Genomic DNA, 14,334 nt, shown 5'->3' with positions numbered 1-14,334 from the left:
ATGAATTCCCAGTACGTAATAGAAAGAGAGAACCAACTCAGTAAGCTGTCCCCTGGCAGATACACAAACACGCATGTGTGTATGCACAAATACATACAGACACAAACACACACAGGCACACATGGGTCTGGTGACACACAAACTTAGTAAGTTGATACATAAATAAATATACAGAATTTTTTTTAAAAAAAGAGGCTTTTACAAAGTGTGAGAGTGAGATGAGAACATGGGGTGGAGGAGGAGGGTTAACAGGAGTGGGAGGTGATGAGCCTGGAAGGAAGGGTGTGACCAGAACACACACATGTGTGAAACTGACAAGGAACACACTGTTTTTATACTGCTGTTCTGCCGAAGGCACATAGCAATAAAATGACTCCCAGTGACATCCTGTTATCATAGATCGGTGTTCTCAGCCATCATCAGAGAAGCTTCCTCCTGCAGCAGACAGAACAAACACAGAGACCCACAGCCAGACAGTGTGCAGAGAGTGTGAGACCTTGGAGCACTCAGTCCTAACTGGGACGTCTCCATCAACCCTCCCCTCAGGCCTCAGAGAACCATATGGAGGAGGAGGGAGAGTGTAAGAGCCAGAGAGGACACCAAGAAACAAAGCGCCCCAAACATGGCAGGACAGACACACGCACACACACACACACACACACACACACACACACGCAGAGCCTGCACACATCTGAGCAAGATGGAGTCCCAGTGCTGGGAGGGGAAGTAGATACAGCCCCATCCCTATCCCAGAGGCTATTTCCAATGGACAAAGACCTAAAGGAAAGGATCCGTTTTCTCCACTGGAGTTTCACTGGGAATACAAGCCACAGGTAAGGCCAGGCTCCACGCCCAGCAGTGATGGCCAATAGAAGGCAAGCTCAGTAGCGTTTCTGGAGTTGTCTCATAAGGCTCTATATGAGCTTTAGTTGTCCCCTCACTTTTCGGATCTCTTGTTTATATATTATGGTTTCTGATTTTGTTTTTATGGGTTTCTTGTGTGTTTACTATTTTTTCCTGTTTGTTCTGCCCTGTTTATCTTATGTATTTTTATTATTTTATTACTATTTTAGATGCCTGTTTGTTTTCTAATAAGAGAGACAAAGGGTGTAGATTTGGGTGGGTGGGGAAGTAGAGAGGATCTGGGAGGAGTAAGTGGGGGGAGACATAATCAAACTATGTTGTATAAAAAAATCTACTTTCAATTAAAAAGTAAAAAAAAATGCGTCATCTTGATTTAACATGGGTTGGTCGTATGCATCTAGAAATTCACCTGTTTTTATTTTAATTTCACATATGTGTTCTGTAGCTATATCCTTTCACTGCCCCCCCTCTTCCTTCCAACTCCCCCATGCTTCCTTTCAAAGTCCTGGTGTGTGTGATGTACATGTGTGTATGTGTTTGTGTGTGTGTGTGTGAATATACACATACAACCTGTTGACTCTATTTAGTACTGACCTTATTTATATGTAACTTTTCACAGTTTCTAGTTCAGTGGAAAATAAAGATTTTAAAGCCAAGAGAGGTGGGGGAGAGGGAAGAAAAGAAGGGAGGAAGGAAGGAGGAAGTGAGGGAAGGAGAGAGGGAAAGAAGGGACAGCTAGAGGATGGAGGGAGGGACAGAAGGAGGGAGGGAGGGAGGGAGGGAGGGAGGGAGGGAGGGAGGGAGGGAGGGAGGAAAAGATGAAAAACAGATAATTTAAACAGGTGTTTGAAATTAATTTCGTGCTGGATTATAGTCTCTTCAGTTGAAAGTGATGCTGTCTAGCCATCCATAGGGTGGTGAGCTACCTGTGTTCCAGGGCATCATGGCATGCAGATGAACATGCTCCACACACAGCTCAGCAACAGCTCTTTGCCATTGGTAGAACTACATAAAGAAAACTTATCGGGGCTGGAGAGATGGCTCAGAGGTTAAGAGCATTGCCTGCTCCACCAAAGGTCCTGAGTTCAGTTCCCAGCAACTACATGGTGGCTCACAACCATCTGTAATGGGGTCTGGTGCCCTCTTATGGCCTGCAGGCGTACACACAGACAGAATATTGACTTCATAATAAATAAATAAATATTTTTTTAAAAAAGAAAACTTATCAAAATATAATTTTTATTTTCTTCCAAGAATTCTCTAATAGACATGATTATATATGGCATTATTGAAATCTTTGTATATTAAAGGTCTTACAACTAGTCTTTTTCCAGAACCAAGCTTTTGCTGTTCCGTCTCCTGCTTCTTGTCTGCATCCGTCGCAAAGGCAAGCACCTGGTACCTGTTTGAAAGGGACAGCAGAGGACACATGACTTCATAGTTTAAGTGAGGATCACCTGAAACTTCAGAGGCACAAAATCCATAAACACTGTGAGAGGCATTTTCTTTAGTTCTAAAACCCACAAATTTTCAATTAAATTTTAGTGAGTTTTATTATGAGATATGATATGAGTAATCATGTGATAACGACATCCACGTGTCGCAACTGTGAACCCAGCACAACACTGAGGCTCTCAGGAGAACTGCGTACAGCAAATAACTGGGGAAAGGTCTAGCACCTCAATACCACACACCAGAAAGAACTTAAATACAGAAGAACAGTCATCAGTGCCAGAGAAAGTATCCATACACAATCTATAGAAATATGATATTTAAACTATCCAGCCAGACACTTACTGTCAGTAAATGGTACCAAGTTACTCACTCCGTGATAGCTTCCCAGCTATGAAGTAAAAATGTCTATTGCTAACTTATAAGAAGAATTCAAAAGCAAATTGCCACCACACTCCTGGTACAGCACCTGGCACGTACATGCTGCTTATTCTTCATCCATGCTGTGGAAATTCCTTAAAAAAATGAAAATGGTAGGCTTGGTAGTAGTGGCACACGCCTTTAATCCCAGCACTCAGGAGGCAGAGGTAGGCAGATCTCTGTGAGTTCGAGGCCAGCCTGGTCTACAAGAGCTACCTCCAGGACAGGCCCCAACACTACAGAGAAACCCTGTCTCAAAAAACCAAAAAAAAGAAAGAAAGAAAGAAAGAAAGAAAATGGTACAATTCTGGCTATATATCACAAAGATTCCTGAGTCGACATAGCACAGAGATACTTGCACAACCCTGTGTATAGCTGTCCTGTTCCTAGCAGTCAAGAAACAGCCAGACTAGATGTCCACTAACAAGGAACACATAAAGATGTGCTACATATACAATGGCATTTTATACAGCCATAAATAAAAGGAAGTCATTAAATTTGCAAGAAAGTTGATGCAAATGGAAATAATTGTGTTCAGTAAAATAGACCAAACTCAGAAAGACAAATACTACAATTTGTCTCATGTATGGTACCTAGATAAAAAGAGTATGTTTATATGTGTGTATTCATAAACGTATGTTTGTAGGTTTGTATGTCTGTTGAGAGGGGAGAAATCTATAGCGACTGCAATGGGTTATGTAGTGAGAGCAGGAGTGGGGCTCACTGAAGTCCGTGCATCCTACGACCTCTCTCCTCCCTCCTTCCCTACGTCCTCTTTCCCCCTTCTCATGGGACACTTGGTAGTGAGCAAGTGATTCTGTCAGGAAAAGAGAATAAAAGATATTGCAAAGTCTGGACACGTGGCCAAGAGGACTGAAACACCAGACTCTTAGCCTCAATACAGGACAAACAATGCTCTCATAAAGTCAATCAGGAAGCAGGAGGCTCAGCAAAGGCTCTTGCCTCTGAGCTTGATTCAATCCCCAGGTCCCACGTGTTGGAAAGAAAGAATCAAATTCTGTAAGTTATCCTCTGACCTACACACACACACACACACACACACACACACACAGAAACACAGCCCCTAGACAATAAGTAAGTGAAATTTAAAACAAAAAGGTACAACTGGCCAATGAGGTGGCTTAGAAGGGAAAAGTACTTGTTGCTAGGCCTGACTATCTGAGATTGATCTTGGATAGAACCAAGTCCCCCAAGGTATCTCTGATATCTAGGCATGTACCGTGCTAACATGCCCTGCCCCAGAAACATGAGTCCACATACACTCAAAAATACAAACACACACACAAACACAAACACACACAAATATGTAAGAAAACAAGCCTGGCTTGATAGTACTTGTCTATAATGCTAAATTGGAGGCTGAGGCAGGAGGATTACAGTCTTACCCAGCCTGAGCTGCAAGAGCCAAATCCTTCCAAAAAAAAAAAAAAACAGAAAGAAAAGAAAAAGAAAAAACACTCAATTCTAAATTAAAATCACTTGCAGTTTATATTGACAATGTTGAGTTCTGTGTCTCATCCACGAGCCTGGGGCCTGGGGTCTGGGGCCTGGGGCCTGGGGCCTGGGGCCTGGGGCCTGGGGCCTGGGGCCTGGGATGTGTAAATGTCATTAACAACAGGCTGGCCAGGAGAGTCCTACACACACTAAAGCTTGAGGCCAAAGTCCATACATGCTCCGATCTGAATATAATTAACTTTAAAGTAGTTAAATATCAATATCAAAATGAAGGTGAACTATGTCTTAAAAGTCCATTCTATTAGTCAATTACATTCTATTAAGTGACTATAGATAGGCTTAATGAGGCCTCAAGAAAGAGGAACCAGGAGTTTTCATGCTTTTCTCCTTCCTAAATTTCCCTGGTGACTATCATTTAATTCAATCTATTAAACTTGAAAGCATGCATACATATATCAGAGAACTTAATGTTAAAAGTCTTCCCAATTGTCTGATGTCTCATGCATTTTTACCATTATAAATGAACTTCATAATGAATAAAGTGTGTGGTTTTTAGATATAAATGGAAATGAATTCAATATATCAGTATGTTAAAGAACTATCAGAGCTGAAACAAGACTTTTGTGATGTTAACCTCACACATAAGAAAATGCACCCATCCCCTACACACACACACACACATACACACACACACACACACACACACACACACACACTGATGGCTGGTCATATATCAACTTGGCACACAAACTAGAGTTATCTGAAAGGAGGTAACTTCGGTTGGAAAAAATGCCTTGTGATGGCTATTCTTGGTGGTCAACTTGACTATATTTGGGATGAACTATAATCCAGAAATAGAGGTCACACCTGTGAGAGATTTTCTGCTTTATTTGAAGTGGGTGAATCCACTTCAAGTCTGGACTTTGAGGAAGGAATGGACACACTCATTTGATCTAGTTCTTGGGGTGGGAAGACACCTTTAATATGGGCCTCACCTTCTACTGGAAGCCTATATTGGAACATAGAAGAAGGGAGGTTTTTCTCTTTGTCTGCCTCCCCTTGCCTTGCTAGCACATCCATTCCTTCACTGGCACAGAGCCTACTTAGTTGAGGTTCTAGCATATACAGAAGACCAGCTGAGACACCTAGCCTTGTGGAGCTGAGCAACTCAAAGATTCTTGGAGTTTCTATTCTCAACCAGTCATTGTTGGATTAGCTGGACTGCAGCCTATAAGTCATTCTAATGAATTCCCTTGATAGATGATAGACAGACAGAAAGATATTCTTTCTGTGACTCTAGAGAACCCTGACTAATACATGCCTCCATAAGATCCAGCAGTGAGGCATTTTCTTAATTAGTTATTGATGGGACCATTGTGAGTGGTGCCATCCCTTGGATGGTGGTCCAGGGTTCTATAAGAAAGCAGACCAAGCAAACCATGAGGAGAAAGCCAGTGAGCAAAACCACTCCATGGCCTCTGTTGCAGCTTCTGCTTCCAGGTTCCTGTCCTGATTTCCTTTGATGATGAACAGTGATATGGAAGTATAAATAAAATAAATCCCTTCTTCCCCAAGTTGCTTTTTGACCATAGTGTTTCATAGAACAATAGAAACACTTAGACACACACACACACACACACACACACACACACACACACGCGCGCGCGTCCAAGAGTAAGCGATGGCATGTTCAGATCGGAGCACTGTACCCCCTGTGGAACCCTGCTTGGCAGGAGATAGGCACTAGACTGGGTGGGAAGCTGAAAAGCAGATGGCCATAGTACCACCTAAGTTTGGCAGTCCTGCGTAAATTACACAAATGCTTTCCTTAATTTCTCAAACAAAAAATATTTATTTCCAGAGGCAACACCACAATTCCTTCTATCCAGGCAGGGGCCAAAGCAGCCACAGAAGGAAGGGGACATGGAGATCTGCCACTTTCATCAGCCTCTGCTCGGTGGCAAGCGTTTGCTTGTTCTCAGCACTGACAACCTTTAAAAATAAGACTTCCACTTATGAAGGGAGGAATGACCGACTGACTATACACAACGATGAAATGAAGGTGAAATCCCTACGGCCACTGCCCAAGAGATTTGTTTTCTTCCCACCTTGGGAAACATCATTGATGGAGGAGTGTCTATGTGTTACTTTTATTAATAAAAAAAAAAAAACTGCCTTGGCCCTTTAAGAGACAGAAAATTAGGTAGGCGGAGTAGACAGAACAGAATTGTGGGAAAAAGGAAGCAGAGTTGGGGTGACGCTTCAGGCAGTCTCCATAGTGAGTAGCCATGCTTCTCCTCTCTGAGATGGATGCAAGTTAAGATCTCTCCTGGTAAGCCACCCCTCGTGGTGCTATATAAATTACTAAATATGGGTTAAAGCAAGATATGAGAATCAACCAATAAGAAGCTACAGATAATGAGCCAGGGGCCAGGCAATATTTAAATGAATACAGTTTCTGTGTAATTATTTTGGGTAAAGCTAGCCAGGTGGCAGGACACAGCCCCACCATTCCTTCTACACATCATGTGGCCAAAAAACAATACCAGAAAGAGATGATGTTCAAAGTTCTAAATGCTGTCATCACAAAGAAAGTAAATGATGGGGTTGGAGAGCTGGCTTAGCAGTGAAAAGCAAACTCAGATTGGTTCCCAGAACTCACATCCCGTAACTCCCAACCACCTGTGACTCCGGTTCTGGGGACTCCATACCCTACTTCGGTCTCAACAGCGCCTGCACACATGTGATACACAGAAGCCCACAGAGGCACATACATGCACATAAAAATAAATCTTTTTAAAATAATACATGAAAGAGTTAAAGATATTTAAAATGAATCCTATTTCTGCTCCCAGAATGGATTTCTACATTCTTTTCTCTTTCCCTCTACCTACAATAATCGTTGTGGATATTTACCTGATGGAGGAGAAAATGATTTCTCTCCAACATAACTCAGGAAGACCTGAAGAATTTCTAGCAAAAGTACACATTATGTTCCTGAGGTCCCTTCTACAGCTCATCTGTAAGCAACTGTTTCTTCTTAAAAACCATTAGCATTCATAGCAATGACTGTATCGCTTTCCAGAAAGATTTCAGATGTCATTTGCACTTTGTCATTATAAAATCATTCCATTCATGCAAATGTATGTTTTTTTAACACAATATTACATTTTATTGTCTGTCTGTTGTTGCTGGCGATGGTTTTTTTGTTTTTTGTTTGTTTTATAAAACAAATTCTCACTATGTAGCCCCAACAATATTGGCCTCAAACTCACAGAGTTAATCTCCTGAGTGCCCAGTTTAAAGACATGGGCTACCACATCCATCCATTTCATTGTCATTATAACAAGGGGTAGTCATATTAATACTGAGCATTGTCTATTCGTGGTAGGTTGGAACACACTAACTTTATTACAAACTGGTCAATGCTTACATTATCTCCTAAGGACACTGACCACCCAGCAGCAGTGAGTAGCAAACTCAGGATTCAGGTGAAGAGCTGCCTCCACTGGCTTCTTGGGAACAGTGTGCTATGCAGCCTTTTGAATTCTTTACTTAGGTCGGTGTTGTGCTCTAAGGCATCCCAATTAAATTTTACCAAAGAAGTCAGTCTCGCCTTCATTTGCAGTATTCAAGGTCTTTCCAGAAAATGATTAATCAGTAACAAACGGCCACAATAATCATGATTCCAAAGGTAACACACAGACTCACTTGTAACTTTCCACCTGTCTGCAGGAGGAGACAGTGATGAAGGAATCTGTGCGGGCACTGTAAGCCAGAGGGCCAGGCAGAAGAGAGCCCGGGAGAAACCTCCCAAAAGCGTAGCTTTCCTGCTCAAACACCATCAGCATCCCATCCATAGACTGGATACAAATTAAATCCCGACCTAAAGAAGAATTAGAAGAAGTTAAATACCTTATTTTTGATAAATTTAGTGCTTAATAATCACTATTCTGCTCAAATACATCACAGTTAACTTTATCCAACAAGGTCACGTCAAGGTAGCTTCAATTTTAAATTACAACACACTGAAAATATCAAGTTAGTAATATCATGTCCCAAATTTTATATTTATAAAATGTTTGTACTTTCATTGTATGTTCAATTTTATATTCATCAGGTGTTCATACTTTTAACAATATTTCTTTTTACATATTATATACCCAAACCCTCAATTTCAAAATAATCCCTAAGAACAATCATAATCCTAAAATACTGTTTTCCCCAAATCCGACATATAAAAAGTAGTTCTCCAGGGGACTAGTTCTTTGTCATATGTCTCTCTCATGCTTTCATATGACTTAGACATCAAGCATAGCACACAGGGAGCCAGGGGTGCCAACCAAAAGTACAGTACACGCACAGCATACAGCACGCTCTGAATGCAAACCCCAACACACAACACACCAGAACACAAACACGCCATACAAATGACTATGTACTCGTGCATGCTCACACGCATGCACGATGCACACGCATGCATCCGCACAGACACAGACTTGCTTTAGGTATTAGTTTTGTACAAATCACAGTGACAGACAGTATTGAGACCGAAAGCACTGGGGCTGACAGATCACATTCCTGCTTGCCCAGTAGAGTGACTTTGAGGACGTCTCCACTGTCAGTATTTCAGTGTTGGCTTTACTACTTTTTAGAACACACTAAGATGAAGATGACAATTTCCCCGACATAGTGCACAGCCTCTAATCTGAGGTTGGATGGTATAGCTCTGCATGCTCTGCTTATGTGATTAGTGTACATTATAGCTCTTTTATACAAGGGAATAACTATACCAGGTAAAAACCACTTATTAAGGAATAAATAAAAGGTCAATCCCCTAGTTTGCCATTTCTAGCCCAAACTTTAAGCCCTTAGCTTTAAACAGTTAAATCCTATGGGAATAGTCCATATTGCCTTGGATATCATTGATATTTTTATGTCTAATAAATATAAAGTTTACAGTGATTTTGCTAGGAAAAAAATTAAATTGTATAGAAATAATTGATATTCTTACTCTACCTGAATAAGAACAAACATATAAGTAGGCAATTTTCAAAAGGATTTTCACATGCTGCCTAAAGAGATTCAAAAGAGAAAGCAAGTTGATAGTTAGTGTTCATTACCATAAAATACTGTAGCTTGTGACTGCCACAAGCTAATCAGTCTTGAAAAGTGTTAATGCCGCTTGAAAAAAATGTCTCTCAGGACTCCACTTCCTTTGCAGCAATTATTTGGTTGATTAGTCTCTATTTATTATTTTATTTTTATTCAATCTTTATTCATTACATCATTTGTATGTGGTCTATGTGGGTGTCCCTGCTATGAGCATTCAGAAACACAGTCGATCGGTCAGCTACCCTGGCAGCCCCACCCATCTATTAGCCGCTAAGATGAGGCAAGAGGCTGGCAAACGCTGTAAGGTCTCCACATGCAAAGCACAAACTTTTTACAAGGAGCATGCTCAGATTTTCAGCAAGGTTTTAATTCTATTTTTACTATGGTACTAATGATTTTGGTGACTATAAAAAGTAATTAATAACCCAGGAACGTTAGTTAATTTGTAAAGTAAGTATAATTGCAAAAAGTTTCAAGTCTGTCAACTTATCGTCAGCAAAGGAGGATGCACAATGGGAAAGGACGGTTCTTGTTGAGGGATATTTGTGCACTGTATGAAGCCGTATTGCTGTGACTGATGTAATAAAAAGCTGAGGACCCAATAGCTAGCCAGGAGGTATAGGCGGGACTTCCAGGCAGAGAGAACTCTGGGAAGAAGAAAGGCAGAGTATCCAGCTAGAGGAAAACAGAAGGTGCAAGACATAAGAGAGGTAGTGCCACATGGCAGAATGTAGATTAATATAAATGGGTTAATGAAGTTGTAAGAGCCAGCTGAGACAAGCCTAAGCTAAAGGCCAAGTTCCCATCATTTCCATGTCATTAGCTGGTGCTAGCAATCTGAAAGCAGACTGGTGAGAAAGTCCCGCTACAGGTCCTCAAGAAGCAGAATACAAAGGGGAAAGATCATCTCCGAGGGGACACTGGATATCCCCATGCAAACTGGGAAAGAAGCAGAGGAAAGAAAGACAGAATTGAGTCCTTATCATATATCAAACTCCTCAACACGGGTTTAAACATAAGCCTACCAGAGTTTTAAAACATAGGAGAGAGGCCAGCAATGACTGGCCTAGGCAATGACTTCTTTTTTAAAAAATGTCAAAAACATAAGCAACAAGAATGAAATAAAAAAAATAGAAAAGTGAACCTGTCAAACTAAAGCTGAATAGGAGAGGGGGCAAAGGTAAGTGGGCAGAGCAAGGAAAGGTGTTTGCAAACCATGTGGCAAGGGCTAATCTCCAAACTACATGACAAACTTACGACTCAGTAAGAAAATGAGTGTTTATTTAAAAAAAAAATAGACAAAGGTCCCGAAAAGATATGATGTGGGAGAGTCTTCTGTTTGAGTTGATTTCATTGGCTAATAAAGAAACTGCCTGGCCCATTTGATAGACCGCCCCTTAGGTGGGTGGAGTAGACAGAACAGGAAGGAGGAAGTGAGGTAGATGGCTCAGTCAGATGCCACGCCTCACCTAAGTTAGTCAGACAATTGCCCTGCCTCTGCAGCAAGACGCGATGAAGCTCCAGCCCAAGATGGACGTATGCTAGAATCTTTCCGGTAAGACACCACTTCATGGTGCTACACAGATTATTAGAAATGGGTTAAAGCAAGATGTGAGTAAGAGGCTGAAAATAATGGGCCAGGCAGTATTTAAAAGAATACAATTTGTGTGTTGATATTTCGGGTGTAAAGCTAACCATGCAGGAGCCGGGTGGGACGAAAAGCAGGCCTGCCTGCAGCTCTTCACTACAGAATGGCGACCAACGTGGATAACTGAATCCACAGAAAACCTGAGAACACTTGGGAAAGAATAGAGTAAAGCATGTTTTGTTGATAGCAGCAATTTCTTGGGTCTGAGCAAGCGCTCTCATCTAAGAGAGGCTTCCTGACTCAGCTTTAGCAGCAAAACCCTGCAGCTCTTAAGAGGTCCTGCTAGGAAACACTTAAATGGCGTTGATAAAAGCTGACTGCATGCTTGTTTGTTTTCAGCCATAGCAGGAAAAAAGTTGTGCTGTTTTAAAATGCTGGTGTTCTGGTCTGTACTGCCAGGGCAAACTCTGACTCTTTCAAGCAGGCGGTCCTGACTATACTGTTGTAGCTTGCTTGCTGGCAGGGACCTTGAACTGTCACAGAGTTGTGGTGATAAACATGGCTACAGCCGGTACCTCTGCCATGAAGCTGGAAAGCTAGGGAATGGGCTGGATCTAGCTGCCAAAGTCACGGCTTTAGTCTTACCGATATTGTTTGGTAAATTAAAGACTCATGTAGTCAGAAAAAGAGAGATATACAGTAAAAGAAAGATTCAAAGTCAAAGAAAATATCAAAATGATTTAAAGTGTGTTAAAAATATATGCAGGCTAAAGGTTAAAGTTCTTAAAAGTAAAAAAAAAGGAAGTAGCTAGGGTGTGGTGGTACACACCTTTAAAACCAACACTTGGGAGGCAAGGTAAATTGACCTCTGAGACTTCAAGAGGCAGAGGTAGATTGACCTCTGTGACTTCAAGGTGTGGTAGCACACACCTTTAATCCCAATGCCTGGGAGGCAGAGACAGGCAGATCTCTGTGAGTTCAAGGTGTGGTAGCATACACCTTTAATCCCAGCACTTGGGAAGCAGATACAGAGGATCTCTGAGTTCAAGGACAGCCTGGTCTACAGAGTTATTCCAGGACAAAGATATACAGAGAACCTGTCTCAAAAAATAAAAGTAAAAATAAATGAAATAGAAGTTAAAATAAAGCTGCACAAAGATGGAAAATACACAGAGAATCTTTATATTTTATGTTATTATGCTCTCTTTGAATTGTTTGAATGCTGAGAAAGAAGCAACAGCTGCTAAAAGATATTTGTTTATAAATGCTGATGAACTAATCCAAGAAAGATATCGTGAAAATGCCTTGACTTTAAAATTTGGATCTAAGGACATAATGCTTTGGAAAGGAGTTTCTTTTGTTTTTACAGAAAATGAAACCCTGTGGATTGCTTCTATCCCAATGTGGTATGATAGACCACACCCTCCTGAAAGGTTGCTGTGAACACCTTCACAAAATTACTTTACGCAACTGATGACTGAGATGAACATGGCACACAGCTTACACCATAGAAGATCGGATTAACAGCGCCCCCATTCAGCAGGAAGCAGTTTGGAGAGAAATAACTGCGCCCATATTCCCAAATATTGTTTATAAATGTTCTTTTACATTTAAAGGGGGAGATGATATAGATATAAATAAGTTGGATTGTTGTGAATCTTGGTTAATGATATTAAGGTCAATCTTGTTATATGTATTTCTGATCTTGATTAAGGTATTGTGATTGTGTAGTTCTTTTAAAAATGTAATGTATAATTAGGAAATATAGGTTGTTAATGGATAATCGTCGATAATAGTAAAGCTTATAGTCATGTTAGTTAGATTTTCTAGATATATAGAGATATATTTTAATTAGATAGGCATTCCTAATATCTTTCAAAGACTACAGAATATTCCACTTAAACGTTTTAATAATTTAAGGCTTTTCATGACAATGAGACATGTCTGCTCCTGGCAGCACCAATCTACTTCAAGAGGAAGATGGGCATCGAAGAGGCTCCTTATGGACTTTGTTAGCCATTTGGGCAAGAAACTGCTCTTGCCTGGACTGTTGGCATAAACTGAACACAAAGAACCCACAGAAAGAGGACTGATGGACTTGCCTAAAAGTGAGATGATCTTTCGGGGTTCCTGATTCAAGAAAGAGTCTGTGAGACATTCTGAAGGACACAGCAGATAGTGACTGAATTGCCTTTGATATTTCCTGCTGCATAGAAATGTCTGCTGGATACTTATGGGCCTATAGGCCGAAGATGGATGCCCCAACGGTACAAAAGAACTTTGGGTGACTGTCCGGGTAGCAAGATGTCTCTCTGATTTCTAGAGTTTGGAAGTTGATTATTTCTTGTTTACTTAGGTAGTATTATATCTTTCTGGAGACTTTGATGGAGCTGAAGAATGGATAGATAATTATAGTTTTCCATTGTTATGATAAAAGATAAAGTAGATATAAATATTGTAACTATAATTCTTGCTTGATAACTGTTTTGTTATATGTAATTTTGCTATGTTAAAGTTAAAGCCTTCTTTTTATTGTTTAAACAGAAAAAGGGGAAATGATGTGGGAGAGTCTTCTGTTTGAGTTGATTTCATTGGCTAATAAAGAAACTGCCTGGCCCATTTGATAGACCGCCCCTTAGGTGGGTGGAGTAGACAGAACAGGAAGGAGGAAGTGAGGTAGATGGCTCAGTCAGATGCCACGCCTCACCTAAGTTAGTCAGACAATTGCCCTGCCTCTGCAGCAAGACGCGATGAAGCTCCAGCCCAAGATGGACGTATGCTAGAATCTTTCCGGTAAGACACCACTTCATGGTGCTACACAGATTATTAGAAATGGGTTAAAGCAAGATGTGAGTAAGAGGCTGAAAATAATGGGCCAGGCAGTATTTAAATGAATAGAGTTTGTGTGTTGTTATTTCAGGGCATAAGCTAGCCAGGCGGCCAGGAGCAGGGTGGCAGGAACGCAGCCCGTCTGCTCCTCAGTACAAAGGTACTTTTCCTCAGAATGGATAGAAGTAGCCAACACACGTATGAAAAGCTGCATCATAATCACGAGGAGACACAACTTAAAATATCACCCACACATGTCTGGGGAGAAAGGAAATCCTGACATCAGAAACAACACGGTAACCTAAGGACACCATGCTAGAAAAGCCCAGCACAGAGGGCAAATACTGCATGCTCTCAGGTCCATGATAAACTTTACAGGTCATTTTGGTAGAAACACAGAGTAGAAGCGGTTAGCAGTTAGCATCAGGGAACGGGCAGAGATGGGGAGAAATTAGTCAAAGGGAGAAACCTGTAGTTGTAAAACTGGTAAACTCTAGCACTGAAGAGAGAATGGTTATGCCTTGTGTATGTGGAATCTGCTGAGAATCGAACTTATGTGTTCTCACATAAAAAAATTGACACTAGAATGA

The 14,334-nt window shown here is 41.0% G+C and overlaps 1 protein-coding gene across 4 annotated transcripts in view; it reads right to left on the bottom strand.

Moving 5' to 3' along the window:
• Bbs9 (Bardet-Biedl syndrome 9) overlaps positions 1–14,334 on the bottom strand; it is a 424,274-nt gene that overhangs the window by 303,955 nt on the left and 105,985 nt on the right. For all 4 annotated transcript variants that reach the window (XM_038322510.2, XM_038322513.2, XM_038322511.2 and 1 more), the window contains exons 6-7: positions 7,924–8,098; positions 2,182–2,266 (exon numbers count right to left, since the gene is read on the bottom strand). In XM_038322510.2, coding sequence (XP_038178438.1) covers positions 2,182–2,266; positions 7,924–8,098 — 260 coding nt within the window. The remainder of the gene's footprint in view (positions 1–2,181; positions 2,267–7,923; positions 8,099–14,334) is intronic.

This window comes from Arvicola amphibius, chromosome 3, assembly GCF_903992535.2.
Source record: "Arvicola amphibius chromosome 3, mArvAmp1.2, whole genome shotgun sequence".
Taxonomy (NCBI): Eukaryota; Metazoa; Chordata; class Mammalia; order Rodentia; family Cricetidae; genus Arvicola; species Arvicola amphibius.
This window is presented reverse-complemented; position numbering and strand designations above follow the sequence as displayed.